Source organism: Siphateles boraxobius, unplaced genomic scaffold (assembly GCF_051911475.1).
Source record: "Siphateles boraxobius isolate OS27281-9 unplaced genomic scaffold, OSU_SipBor_1 9, whole genome shotgun sequence".
Taxonomy (NCBI): Eukaryota; Metazoa; Chordata; class Actinopteri; order Cypriniformes; family Leuciscidae; genus Siphateles; species Siphateles boraxobius.
Genome location: NW_027509219.1, coordinates 22,791,739 through 22,806,475, shown reverse-complemented (window position 1 = coordinate 22,806,475; position 14,737 = coordinate 22,791,739). Strand labels below are relative to the sequence as shown.

At 35.6% G+C, this 14,737-nt stretch overlaps 1 protein-coding gene across 1 annotated transcript; it reads left to right on the top strand.

The window, feature by feature from the left end:
- The first annotated feature begins 558 nt into the window (after nucleotides 1-558).
- foxp3b (forkhead box P3b) lies at nucleotides 559-13,456 on the top strand. Its single transcript, XM_077224182.1, has 13 exons — nucleotides 559-565; nucleotides 1,758-1,797; nucleotides 6,586-6,743; nucleotides 7,128-7,236; nucleotides 9,946-10,057; nucleotides 10,132-10,254; nucleotides 10,366-10,453; nucleotides 10,670-10,744; nucleotides 10,972-11,110; nucleotides 11,657-11,733; nucleotides 11,843-11,944; nucleotides 12,310-12,431; nucleotides 12,582-13,456. The coding sequence occupies exons 3-13, from the start codon at nucleotides 6,588-6,590 to the stop codon at nucleotides 12,646-12,648; spliced, it is 1,170 nt and encodes a 389-aa protein (XP_077080297.1). The 5' UTR covers nucleotides 559-565; nucleotides 1,758-1,797; nucleotides 6,586-6,587; the 3' UTR covers nucleotides 12,649-13,456.
- The last annotated feature ends 1,281 nt before the right edge of the window (nucleotides 13,457-14,737 follow it).

Here is a 14,737-nt window from a genome sequence, read left to right as displayed (position 1 = left end):
TATTTATGTATACATTTATGTATTTTTTTTTTACGAGCAATTGTTATTTATATTCTGGTTACATTGGTCAGCACTGATAAGAAAACCTGAGGGGAAAAGATTCAAAAATGAAATGATAATGATCATGAGACTTTTTTTTGTATTATTAAAATCATCCTTGTTGGGGTTATTGCTGTTTTAGTAATGACATTAATTAATAATGATATTCAGCCCCAGGAAACATTTTATCTCCCTTAAACAACAAATCATATTAATGTATAATTCAAAATGATCCACAAAAGATGCTCCAAGGAAACTTAAAAGTCAGAGATGAAATGATGTGGTCTGATTTTTATTTCTTTATTAATCATGCTTTCGACATATTCACAGTGTGACGCCAAATTAACACTTTTCACTTGAGTGTTTGTGTAAAACTCAAGAGCTGTTTATGAATACCCTCACTGTGTTGTTTCTGGAACGTGCCTGTTTCCTTTGTGATGACACTAAGTATTTTCTGACTATAAATAAGTGCTGGATACTGACTACTGGCAATGACACATTCTATGTGGGAAGGTGGCAACTTCAGGTGAGTCTTAAAATGATCTTCAGCTCTGTGGAAACTATTCCGTGAAAACTAAACAATGTGCTAAAGCGTAAATGAGATTAATTTTCCTACAACTTAACAGTGTTGCAAGATACAATTTGAGTTTTGGAAACCTCTATTTTTCCTTTACGTTTACTAATCTCTGTCTCTGCACACACACACATTTATATATATATATATATATTTTTTTTTATTATAAAAAATACATTATATATATATATATATATATATATATATATTCACTATAGTCATAAATTCCAGCAGAGACAGAGATTAGTAAATGTAAAGGAACACACACACAGTACATGTAGGCTATATGTATGTCATATTACATTATAATATGACATAGCAGAAATGAGACATTTTATTACCAAAATATGCCATAGGCTATAGACCAGCACAACATTTATATTGAATCTTTTTTTAATTTGTCATACATATATATATATATACACAGTATACACTACATATAAAGTATATATATATATATATATACTTTATATGCACTGTATAAATATAATGAATATGTACTATATTTAAAGTATGTATATATATATATATATATATATATATATATATATATCTTATAGTATAATTATATATATATCTTATAGTATAATTTGTGAGTTTTTTCTGTAACGTGTGAACAGGTGTATTTCCATTACAACATGACAGCAGATTACCAAAATATGCCATAGGCTATAAAGTAGCACCACATTTTATTAAAACTTTTTAATTTGTTATAATTTGTTATTCATAAGTTTAAAAAAACAATGGATAATCTTTAAATAATATTTTGTCTATTAATATCAAAATAAAATAAAAATGTACAAGAACATCCTTTTTTCCTATTAAAATTGTGCTAACCTTTCTTAGACAGACACTTTACCATGACATAAAGCATTTGTTTAAGAGTAGTATGAATTGTCTTTAATCTTACACAAGAAAACTTGTGCTTCACCCCTGCAGACTGAGGTGAAAGATGGTCTCCGCTGCATGTCCTTTGACATTCATAGAAGAATTACATTACCTCATGTCATGATCTACAACCTTTGATATAAATTGAAGAATCTAACATTGCATTTACTCCTTTGATGTGAGATTTTATCTCTTTCTTTTTTTCAGATTGTCAATTTAATCCTATAAAGATCCTTTCACTCTCGTTTTTAACCAGAACAGCACAGGAAGACAACGGCTGACTACAAAGGCGCAAGGTAAAGAAAGCTGGTGAATATTTACTTGCTTGTTTATGAAATATGCATGATTTAATAGTGCCTGTTGTTTAATGACAACTTTGGTGACATTCCATGCTGGCATTAGATGAGACTTTTGATATTTCTATATCCAAAATTTGTATGGATACTCAAATCTGCATTCACATTATATTGGGATTTTAATTCAAATATTTAAAATGCACGCTTATTTACAAGAGGAAAAATTCTCAAATGATAAGACTAATATCAGGTTTTTATGCCTGTTTTGCATATCTGAATAATATTTTAATCACGTTAGCCAAGCAAATAATGATACAGTATGATACAATGCATGTCACACATGAAATTGAGATACTGTATTTGCTTAAATTATAACTGTTTATGTTTATTGCACGTATACGCCTTCAAACATTCAAACAATGGAAATATGAGAGTGGGAGGATAAAAGAGATAAAGTTATGGTCACATGTGAGTCATTTAGTTTTTTCTCAATTTTTCTTTTGGATAACAACCCGGATTACACCAAGACTAACAAAAATTAGATTTTCAACTTGTTTCATGTGGTAGAGATGGTAAGGAAAGTAGCTGACAAATATTGATTCCTAAATGTAGTTTCACTTAGATTTTGTCTTGTGAGGCAGGGTAAAAACTACACGTATGTGAAAAGAGGGGAAAAAAGATTCAGTGAGAGAGGTAGTGAGTAATATTCCATGAGTTGTGTGAACCTGAAAGCAAAGTTACATATGGGGTGACAGACATTGTCTAGAAAAGCAACTGACTGGGAATAATAATGCAAGCATTATATTTTTGTTGTTCTTAAGATGAAATCCAAATTATTTCATTTTTCATTTATAATTAAATTTGCTTGCATTTGATGTTTGTTTAAAGTGCAGAGGTTCGCATGAAAACAAATAATTTTATTGTAATATAAATGTATTGTTTTACAGTGAGACGCTGATCTCAACTTAGGCTCAATAACATCATCAACCGCATTCTATTGCTGTATCCCTTATCCTGTTCCTGGGTTGCTTCTTTGTGCATGTTTTTGCAAAATGCAAAGTGTGTTTGTGTGGTTTCCTGTGGTGGGAGAGGTTTGTGTCTTATTTGACAGACAGATGTCACGCACACATTTTGGGTTCACATTCAAGCAACTGGAGACTTAGAGATTTAGAGATTTGTTGGAAATGATTATGGTCCTGCAGCTACTGTAAATTATGTAGTCCGTTTACATAATTTACATTAGCTGCAGCACCATAATCATTTCCAACAAATCTTTTATACGCCAAAAATAGTTCTCGCGGGCATATGATACGCACTTTATGGCGTGTAATACGCACGCACTTCCCACCCCTAATCCTACCAAAGGTGTTTTCAGTGCGTAGCATATGCACGCTAAAACCATTTGGGCGTATAAATGGCACGAGAAATAACATTCGTGGTATAGATACGCACTTTCATGAGATTGTGTTGCAATTTCATGTAATCATATCAGCACTTTCCTTATTGTTCCTCTTGGTTTTTCTGTGAAATTCCCATAATATTTCTTTCACTTTCAAAAATTTTAAAGCTTGCCATTTTTGCATACATTTACAACATATTTTCATTTTTACTTAAAGGGTAAGTTCACCAATGTTTTGTTAATTCTGTCTTCATTTACTTACCTTCATGTCGTTCCAAACCCATAAGACTTTGTTTATCTTCGAAACAAAAATGAAGATATTTTTGATAAAATCTGAAGATTTCTGTCCCTCCACTGACAGCCGACACAACTTTGAAGCTTCAAAAAGTTTATTAAAGGGTTAGTTCGCACATTTAAGACGTTGTATGCAATCCTTACCAGCATTATAGTGCATACACACTGACCCACTCTGTAGTCACCTCCCTGGTCAGAGTTCTGGCCGCCGGAAATGTGTCGGCACTATTTTCTTTCCATTTCAATCCGCGCTTTTGTCAACGTCAAACAGTAGGCTAACTCAATTGTGTGTGTGTTCAATCGAATAGTTTTCTCAGCAAATTGTACCTATATCCCTAAAAAAAAATTATATTAGACATCTTTTCACGTGTTTTCCACTGGAGTCTAAACATCAGCTTGTTTACCTTACAGTTTAGACATGGGATCATAAAAGTTAGTAAATAGAGCTTACCCGTGGTATGGTACAGCAAAACTCTTTAAAATCTGTTTTTTTTTCCTCCTTGGTTGGGGATGTAATCGTCTTCGCTTAAGTGAGCACTGCACCCACGATAATCCTTGATTCTGGATATTTTATAGCTCCCGCAGAGTAGCGATGGCAACCAGCAAAAGCTGTCTCGTAGCTATATCCGAAACAGGAAAACGATGGAATCTGAACGGTTATCCCGGCACATTCTTGTGGTCACAGCCTGGGAATTTACAAGTTCGCACCATTGTTCATTTTCTACTTTTTACGTCGTTGTCAATCGATTGTGTAAACACTATGGAACAGCTGATCGGAACCACAGTTGCCAACTCTCGCGAGACAAATAAGCAACTGTAGCTTCAAAAACAAGCCCAAAACAAGCCCAATATTATTAGATTATTTAGTTTCAACATTATCATTTATTTTTTATTACCAATAAATGAGCCTGCAACATATTAAATATATATATATATATATATATATTAATAAAATAAATTTGACCCATATGTATCTTATGTTAGTATAGACTAGTTTTTTTTATTAAAGTGTGTGATAATTAATATATTACAAAAACATTGTAAAAATTCCAAATTTACCTTACAAAAGAAGGTCATCCCTCTTCTCCCCTGCACTGTCCATCATCTCCCCAACGTCTATCATTGGATTACAGCGTCGCGCGCGCCGCTGCCTGCACGTTGAACGGGAGCCGTGTGTCCACCAAAGCGTTTTTTCACGCAGCTGGCGTAAAATTCCAATTGTTTTCAATGGGAGCGCCGCGTTTTTTAAACGCCATGAGCGTAACGAGGCGCTGAGCGTGTATTTAACGCTCAAGTGCTGAGCGCCCGGCGTTTTTTACTGGTCGCCGAGAGTTGAAAACTGTTCAACTTTGGGTAAAACGCTGCGCTCATCACTGTCACTTTTTACCCAGACGTCCAATCACAGTGGAGGAGGGGCGGGACAAATACCACACGACCAACTGTCACAACATCCTTTCTGTACAACGACGTCAACCAGCAGAGCTAACCGAACAAAATGGATGAAAAATACATTTTTAGTATGAAACAAAATTATCTGCGAAATCAGTTACAAGTAAACTGTGCTGCTGATATTCTGTATCATAGCAACGAATCGTCTCAACTGAAAAAACGCAGCGCTGCCGAAACGCTCTCAAGCGCCCACAGCTAGGCGTTTTCAGCAGAGCGTCCAGCGTTTTCAGCCGACTAAAAACGCTTTGGTGGACACACGGCCTAAGGGGGCGGATTCGGCGGAATGTTTTGACGAATTACGCCACAGCACTTATACAATTGCACTGATATGGCTGTGAGCAGACAGTGTCAATCAATGTATTGGAGATTGAGAAAACGTTAAACGTGACCATAGATGTAAAGAAAACAAAGTTGCTTGTCAGATTTTCCTAACAAGCAACCATAGTTTTTTAATAAGCACAAAAAAACGCAACCCGCAACCCGTGCTTTTTTAACGCGACTTACAAAAAAAAAAGCCCAAAGTCGCGTATTATAAGAGGACTTGACAGCAGCGCGGATTGATAGAAATGGAAAGAAAATAGTGCCGATTAATACTGAGGTATAAATTTTGTGTCCCTGTTTTTTGTGTGGTGAATTATTCAAATTTGAAACGCAAATATTTTTTTCACGTAAAAACGCAGTTTTGAAGCCCCGGGAAGTAACCGGGAGTACTTTCTTGAAAAACTTCCAGCGGCAAGAACTCTGACCAGGGAGGTGATTACAGAGTGGGTCATTGCGCATGCACCACAGTGCTGATAAGGATTGTATACAACTTCATGTCTTAAATGGGCGAACTAACCCTTTAAGAGATGGCAAGACTAATCCATATAAATCAAGCAGTTTAGTCCAAATCATCTGAAAGGACACGATCACTTTATATGATGAACAGATTTAATTTAGGCTTTTATTTACATATGAACATTCATCAATGCACACATCAGATATGGTACATGGAAACTCAAGCATTGCTTGACATGTGAGAACCAATGAGGTTACGCAGCACGATTGAGCTTCTGCAAGAAACAATGAGGTTTGTTCTCGTGAGTCAAGCAAGTTCGGTTGAGCTTCTATTTATATTCGCTGAAAATGTCTATATTTTTATTTAAATGGAATAATAAATGAAATCTCCTCATCAAATAAAGGGATCATGTCTCTTCAGAAGATAAACCGTTTGATTCCTATGGATTTATTTGACAATTTCTTTATCAATGTTTTGAAGCGTCAGAATTTTGGGCGAATAGACTTTCAATGGAGGTCTTTCATTTTATAGATTTCATAAAAAATATCTTCATTTGTGTTTTGAACATGAACCAAGTCTTATGGGTTTGGAAGGGTGAGTGATTGATGACAGAATTTTCATTTTTGGGTGAAATAACCCTTTAACTAATTCCTCTTCAGAATTTGGTAAATTGAGGAATCAATTTAGGTAAACTCAGGTATTATTGGGGGTTCATGAAGGTACTGAGGGGGTCAGTGGACTGATACAGTTTTAATCATTAATTATTTAATGTGTATTTGTAAATGTGGTTCCAAATAATGAAACAACTATGTGAAATGACTAAGTTAAGTACACCAATTTGCAATCTTTGTCAAACTTTTGAATTCAGGAATGCCTCGGTCTGAGAGAGAAAGTGACAAGAGGGTGAGTGGGAGAGAAAATGAACGACAGCCACAACTGAAAGAAGAGCGTGACGCATCGCCCCCTCTGATGAACGAACGTTCTTCACACCAGTGCGTGGAAGATCTTTCATCTGCTGTACGTTCTGTGAGTGAGCTTCATGTTCTGGTACTTTCTGTAACAATGCCTTAAATGAAGACATCCCTTTGCTGGTTGTTTTTATTTAAACTGCTTTTTTCGGAAGATTCCAAATCATTTAGTGTATAGATGTGTTTTAAGTTTTCTTGCTACAGTAGCCTATATGAAATGCAATATATTTCTGATATATTGCAACATTTCTGTAGAATTTTGACCCTCAGACAGTGGGATCAGTCCAGCTCAGCCATAATGTTCCTTCCAACAACTCAACATACTTTAAACATCCACTATGTCAGGTTATTGATGATTAAAAGCTATGAAGCTATCAGAGAATGGCCTTTATTGTGGAGAGTGTGTTGGCGTGATTCTCTGTGTGTTTGTGTTCGTGTGTAGAGAACTGGTGATGAGGAACGGATGCATTTTCTTCAGTTGGTGTTTCAGAACTCTCGAGCTGGCCAGATCAGGCCGTCTGTACTCCGCTCTACGGCTCTCCTGCTTCAGGGTTTGTTCCAATAAATTATTCAAACTTTTTTTTACTTGACAGTCAAAGTAGTGAAATCCACAGAGATTTCATTATATTCCGTACATGTTCTGTCAAGCAACAATGTTTTGAAACACGTAAACTGCTGCATGTAACCTCTTCAAAGCGTTTTGACTCAGACGGTTTCAAAAGAAATAAAACAAACGTTTTCAAACTCTCTCTGAAGGAGGTACTGTATGTTTTATATAATAGCGTTGAGGTCATACCTGTACATACCCCTTGTAGAATATGCAAAATGTAGCTAGATAATTTTTGTTTATTGCATTTCTTTTGTACTACCCTGAATAAGCTGTTTCATAAAACAGATGTTTACATATTGTCCACAAAACAGAATAACAAAATTTCCTCAGATTAAAGGGGCATTCGGCAACTATTTCAACTTAATAAAACCATTTAGAAATCATTTGGATGGTTTAATAACCTGTTCTGGTGAGAATGGTAACTTTCCCCGCTCCCCCCAGCGTTCCTAGGCGTAAAACCAACCTTGCAACATGGGGACTAACGTCCCGGTAAGTTGGAAATAGGAAGTCTCGTGAGAAGCGAGAATGAGCGAGAAACACAACCATTACTACTACTACTAATTATTATAATTATTATTATTATTATTACAAGTCGTAGTATTAGTAGTATAGTGTTATTATTTAAGTTTTAACATTTAATGCAGGGGGTATGTAATCATTTGACCACAAATGTATATAAAATTAAGATATATATGATAGGATAAAATATGAGAATATATTATTCATAATATTTATATGTAATTTTATACACAATATATATATATATATATATATATATATATATATATAATTAGTTTGTCATGTCATATTGCTGTGTACTGAACCTATTCACTGCTCCATCAACGTTTCATGCCAAATCGCTATATTTCCTTGTTTAAAATGTAGGCTACTGCAAGATGCTGTTTCTTTCCAAACCGATAAGTGCCGAACCTATTTTTAGCCTAAAGTTAACGCGATAAATCCTCTAGTCTAGACTAATCAGAATTTGGTGAGCGTTCTACGCAATCCAACACGGCGGCGTTCTGAACAGAGGTTTGTTTATGTTCATTCATTCCTCAAAATGAGTGCTAGTTTTCTAGTCGACTAGTAGTAGGCTAGTTCATATAAGCCATTAGTCTAATCACATATTTATATTGATTTAATTACTTATATGGGAGAGAAACCATAATGAGTGTTTTTTATAGCCTATTCCGCATCTCAACGCACGCATAAAGCTTGCCACAAAGAACCGGCAAAAGTAGGCTAATGATTATGCATGAAACATTTGAATTGTTTATCAATAAACTAGTGTTTTCTGTCAGTGTCAGCTGCAAAGATAAAGTTGACGATGCTGACTCGCCATCTTCGCAGTAGTGAACGCGCCTATAGAAAGAAATGCACACTTAATACGAATTAGCCTACATACGCAGATAGTAGCCCATTTCTTTTCTTTTTTAATTGTTTTGTTTAAAAGTAGACATTTCAAGCCTTCTATAGTTCTCAGGTCTGTGAGGCAAGTATCGCTGTGTTTCGGTTAATTTATGAGACGCGATCCATTTCACGCGCGGGCGCCTCCGTGTCCTAATTGTCTGCTTATATTTTCTTATAATAATAATATTATAATATCAACCTGCTTATAATATTTGCTTCTTATTTATTAATCCAGTCAATTTGTTGATGAAACATTGATTCAAATGAAGATACAATTTATACAAAACGAAATTCACTTTAAAGAAAGGCTTTCCTCAAAACAAAACTTAATAAGTGGTCAAAATCATGTCTGACCCATTCCAAATGTTTTCCCATATATTGGTCATCTTATGATCCTATCTTACTCATCTTATGCGGTTCCCTTTTCATATAGCCTAATCAACATAGATGAAATAAAAAAATATAATTATATTATTAAACATAAAAAAAATAACACTATATTATTAAACATAAATATGAATCGTATGTTTAAGTTTTATTTTTTGTATAAGCGTCACCTTTTGAATATCGTTATCATTATTGAATATTTTTAATAATTCGTTTTTTGTCATGCATGTAGTGGACAAATTGGTCTTACTTGTTACAGGTTTGACACGTAACTAAAAATGACTCTGAGGCTATTACTAAATAACTTGATATCATTACTAGGCATTAAAGGTTCGGCACCAAATGACTATTAGCCTAAATGTGTTACTAAATTTAATTTATATTATGAGCCCCTGATTATATGTTGCATGTTCTCTTGTTTTTTTATTTTTTTAAAAGACAAACCATACATTTTTGGAAAAAATGGATGGATTTATAGCGTTTTGGAAAAATGGATGGATTTACAGCGTTTTGAAAAAAGATAAAAATTAACTTTTAATTTATAATAAACAATATTGTTGTTTGATTTAATAATCATTGTTCAACATGTTCAGACTAAGCCAATAAAACATTTTAACAGGAAAATGGAATATTATTATATAATTTAACAAGGAATATGCACAAAATGTGTGGGTCTAGGTAAAAAAAAATATTTTCCTGAAAACTATTGAAATGGATTTATAGCGTTTTGGAAAAGAACTCCTCATATATAAACAATACATATAAAAACAAAATAATATAAAAAAAAAACTGAAAAAATAATAATTTTGTTAAGTATTCACAGATATGCACTGTTTTGTCTCATTTGTCTCAGCAAATGACAGTCACCCAGCAGCCATGAACAGAAGAAAAGAAACTAGTCACAGCGCACAGATTTCCATACAAGCTGTTGCTGACAGGAAACCTTCTCCCTTACACAATCACAGGTAGGTATCACTGAAAAAGAGAAAACCATTAAGGTAATAAATGTTCATCAATAAGTATATTTACATCCTTCAAGTCCTTCACGTGTCCTCAGCCCTGTCCAGACAGAGATACAGAGATCCAGCTCTCTGTATATAAATGGACAATGTCGCTGGCCAGGCTGTGATAAAGTCTTTGAAGGGTACACACATTTTCTGAGGTAAGTCTGTATTTTATTTCAATATCTGAAATTATGTAAACAAGCTTCCCTTGTTGGAAACTTATCATTTTCAAACTGAAAGATTGCTCTTTTGACTCTCAACCTGTCTAGACATCTGAACCGAGACCACAGCACAGATGAGAAAACTATTGCTCAGTGGCGGGTTCAACAAGACCTGGTACGCCACATGGAGAATCAGGTGAATCGGTGATATGATCTCTGACAAGCAGCACACACTCAGTGCTCCGTACATCATTGATTATCATCAGTCATTATGAATGAGGCGTTGAAAGTGAATCATGGTTTCATTGGTTTTGAGTCACTAAGTGTGAACCCAAGAGAATCACACAAAAGATGTTGGTAAAAGTGGTTTGAGAAGCCACTCAATCTAATGTGCCATATGTGATGACTTCAGCTCATTCAGGAGAAGCAGAAACTTCACGCCATGCAGATCCACCTCCAACTCTTTGACTGCATCTCGACATATACTGTAAGACTCTTCAGAATACTCTATGAGCCATACAGGCACAAGTTTCATGAGAGCATACAGAAATAGTGATTCTCATAGTGAACATGACATTTCCTTTTTGTGATTTCATAAAACGTCAGTAAATCTATACAAGTGCAGTTTGACTCATTTCAAGATGTCTACGACAATCTATAGTTGTGCTTAACGCTGCTCTCATATTAAGCACGGACTTGTGTGTTCTCCATCAGGGAGTTGCTACAGGTCGGTGGAGGCCGCTGGCACTAAATTTGCCCCCGTTGGGGGAGCCAGATGGCAGGACAGAGAGAGCTAGTGAAGCACCGGTACAACAGGACCCCTGGCACATACCCCCACCACACATGCCGCCAGGTAAAAACCTGCTTAAATCCAAAATACACATCTTACTGTGCCCTTAAACACACACATTCTAGCTATAGAGTTTATTTAAACAAGAATAATCTAATCAAGTGGAACTGAAAAGATGAAAAATATACCCATGGATAAAGGTTACCATCCAACACTGTTTACAATGAGAAGGCCACACAGACATGAAAGTTGTTGGTCTACCACTATGACTACAATTGTTGTGATTTAGCTTGTTTCCTATGTTGTCACATTTGGCAGACCTGCAGACCACAAAGGCTGCCTTAGATCTGGACCAAAAGTAGTTTGAGTACACAACCTCAGCTGGAGTTGTTGCTCATAAACCAGCTATTATAAAACCTTGATTTCGCATTTGCTAGGTGCATTGTGCAAGAATGTTATCGAAAATGACTAACTCATTTGCATTACCCGGCAGCAAAACACATAGCGACACATAAAGCACATTGACACATATGGGTGTTTGTGATCAATTTCCAAGAATTATTGTGCGATGTTTTGTTTTACAGTCAGTTGGTTTTCTGCCAATTACAGATTTCGTTAGCAGTGTTGAATACTACAAATATGCCAATATACGACCTCCATATACATATGCTTTTCTAATCAGATGGGTAAGTACAAATATATATATATATATATATATATATATATATAATACATTTTAATGCTCTTTTTAAAATATAAACATGTATAAATAGGATTTATCATTGATTCCTACAGTCAATCGTGGAAGCCCCAGAGAAACAACGGACGTTAAACGAAATCTACAATTGGTTCACAAGAATGTTTTACTATTTCCGTCATAGTTCTCCTACATGGAAGGTACTAAACATGCTGTCGCACCCAACTACCCATCAGTTTGAAACCTCGAAACCTCGTTAAGTTCAAAAACTTAATTTAAGGATTATTTTATTGTTATATATAATATTTTTTAATACTGTGGGAGACTGAAAGGTTTACTTATGTATCTGATTTAATGCCATGTGAATTGGCTAATTTAAAACAAAATAAGCTACAACCTTCAGCAGGTTGATCTCTGATATCCTGAGATTGTCTCAAGCACTTTAGGACATTATATATTTTTGTCCACATGGTGCCGCTGTTGACATGATAAAATAATGTTGAAAAATCTCACGAACACCACTCGATTTTCTGATTTATAACTGCTTTCACTTTTTTTTTCTCAGAATGCTGTGCGACACAATCTTAGTCTCCACAAATGCTTTGTGCGGGTGGACGGAAGGATGGGGGCCGTGTGGACAGTGGATGAGGAAGAGTTTCAGAAGAGGAAAGGTCAAAAAATCAACAGGTCCTCTCAGGTTCTTAGACAAATTACATACACAATGACATGTTCAGGATTAACAAAACAAGAGTATACATTAAGTTCACAAAATATATTCTTTTTTGGAAAGGCTGACAATGCGACAAAGCAACGTCTCATAATTATGTTGTTTTACAGGGACTACACTTTGAATTGGCTGACACCCTTCTCCAATTGTCGATCCCATGAAGCCTCAGATGTATAATAAAAGCCACAGAGTTTCAGTGAAACGTTTTCCAAATGTTTAATGTGGTATTAACAATTTTTTAAGGTCCCTCAAGTTTTATGATTTTAGTTTTAGTCATGATCCTAAAGGATGAGATGGTTTGTTAATAGTCATTAATGTAGCAGCCTATATCTGAAAAATGTCAACTAGTCTTCTTAAAAAAAAAACAATGTTACTTTCTTGCTAAGTCTAAGTAGATAAATATGACAAATAGCCTATTTATGCAGACTGTAAGTTTTCTTTTTAATTCGTAGATAAAAAGTGGTTATAAATGAATGCATGCATTATTTCTGATGAAGCTTTTTATGTTCTGTACTATATTTGATTAAAATGAAATAAAATAAAATAACATAGCATTAGAAAAGGCTATTCAAAATTTCCCTTTGAGAGACCAGACTCCAACCTGACCAGAAGAGGGCATCTGTGTGTGCTCACATGTTTTTGGGTGTGGTAATTCTGTAACAGTGCAGGCAAAGGCAAAAAGCATCATAAAAGCTGCTGGAATGAAAGACAAAGAAATTAACTATCTACACTTCAAAATTGTATTCCGATTATATTTATGCAGTATAATAGGCTAATTCAAAACTGAGTCACTGAACCAGACTTGATTAACGGCAAATTGTATGTTGATTAAAACATGTCTTGATAAATTCCTCGCCATGCTGATTTGAATAACTGTAGAATTCCATCCTTTTCTTCCTCGGATGTGTAAATTGCTGCTTTTGTACCCTATTTTGAACATGCGTGTTATGCTACAGTCCAGAGAGTAAATAAATCTGCTGCATCTGTTCCCCTGTGGTTCTCCGTTTTGTCTTCCAGCTTGATGAACGTATCCATCCCTTATGATGCTTTAGTCTGTGCTTTTGTGCTCCTCTTCCACCACATGCTTTTGTTCACCCTCATATTCCAGTCCCACTATGTGAATTCCCACAATGCTGGTGATGGTTGTTGGGACTAAGGGCACAAGGGAAAATGAATATTTGTTTACTAAATTAGGGACAATGTACAGTAGCCTAAGTCAAACAATCTGCCATTACATGGCTACTTACTAAATAAATACATGGACATGAAAGTATAGGCTACATTAGCGGCCTTGCAACAACATTACAGTAAAATAAAATCGTTATATAATAAAAAAGTTTTTTGAGGTTATTCTCATTAGCCTACAACTGGTGCCTGCAGGAGCGCAAGGTGCATCACCAGCCGCCAGTTAGGCCTGCGTTTGGATGAAACAACAATGGGTGCTTCTCAAACGGAAGGCTGTGTCCAAGTAAGGGGCCGTTCACACAGAATGTGTTTTACCATTCCATTGCGCTATATTTCCATTATTGTTCTATGTAAACACGCCCTAGACTGACGTTCCTGGTTCACACAAAGCATTTTTGCTTTAAAAAACGCGAGACGAGCACAGTGGATGGGGGGAAAACGCAGAGTCTCGAGACGAAAGTTGAACTGAGGGCGCGCCTTCAAGTCATGTCGTGTAGGCCTATTTACGATCGATGCCGCCACAACGTCCTAAATACAAGTGGGAAGCTCAGGATTTTCTTTAAATTGTAACTAAACCCTAAAACAACTTTTTTTACTTAATGATCTTTAGGACTGGGGCTTTTAATTGATTCTAGTACATTTTTTGACATTTGGGTATAAAGTGTTTTAATTCTACTATGGTGTAAAAACGTCTGAGTGCTAGCCTCTTCAGGTTGAACGGTTGCTACTGCAGTTGAATTTTCCTATTGATGTTGTGGTTGTCAGGGTTCTGTGACTCCTGTCTAGTCTATTTCTTGGTTTTGTGACAGAGCCCTGACACTCATGTTTGTCTTGTGTTGTGTAGCACACAGCTTGTGTTTTACTAGCTGTGTGCTATCATGTTGTCATGTTTTGTGTGAACACGTGGCTTATGAGTGTTCTCATTGGCTGTGTGTTCATGACTTGTTTTGTGTTAGCACATGGCTTGTGATTTGTTTTACTGGCCATGTGCTTGTGTTTTAGTCATGTTTTGTGTGAGCACATGGATTTTCATGTATGTTTCCTTGTGCCATGTGCTCTCCTGTTAATTGTCTAGTCCCTC

Excerpts from the sequence above, each read along its gene's own strand:
- foxp3b (XM_077224182.1), top strand. The coding sequence starts at position 6,588 with ATGCCTCGGTCTGAGAGAGAAAGTGACAAGAGGGTGAGTGGGAGAGAA. Across the intron at positions 10,058-10,131 it reads TCTCCCTTACACAATCACAG|TCCTTCACGTGTCCTCAGCC; the intron begins GTAGGTATCACT and ends ACATCCTTCAAG. Across the intron at positions 12,432-12,581 it reads AAAGGTCAAAAAATCAACAG|GGACTACACTTTGAATTGGC; the intron begins GTCCTCTCAGGT and ends GTTGTTTTACAG.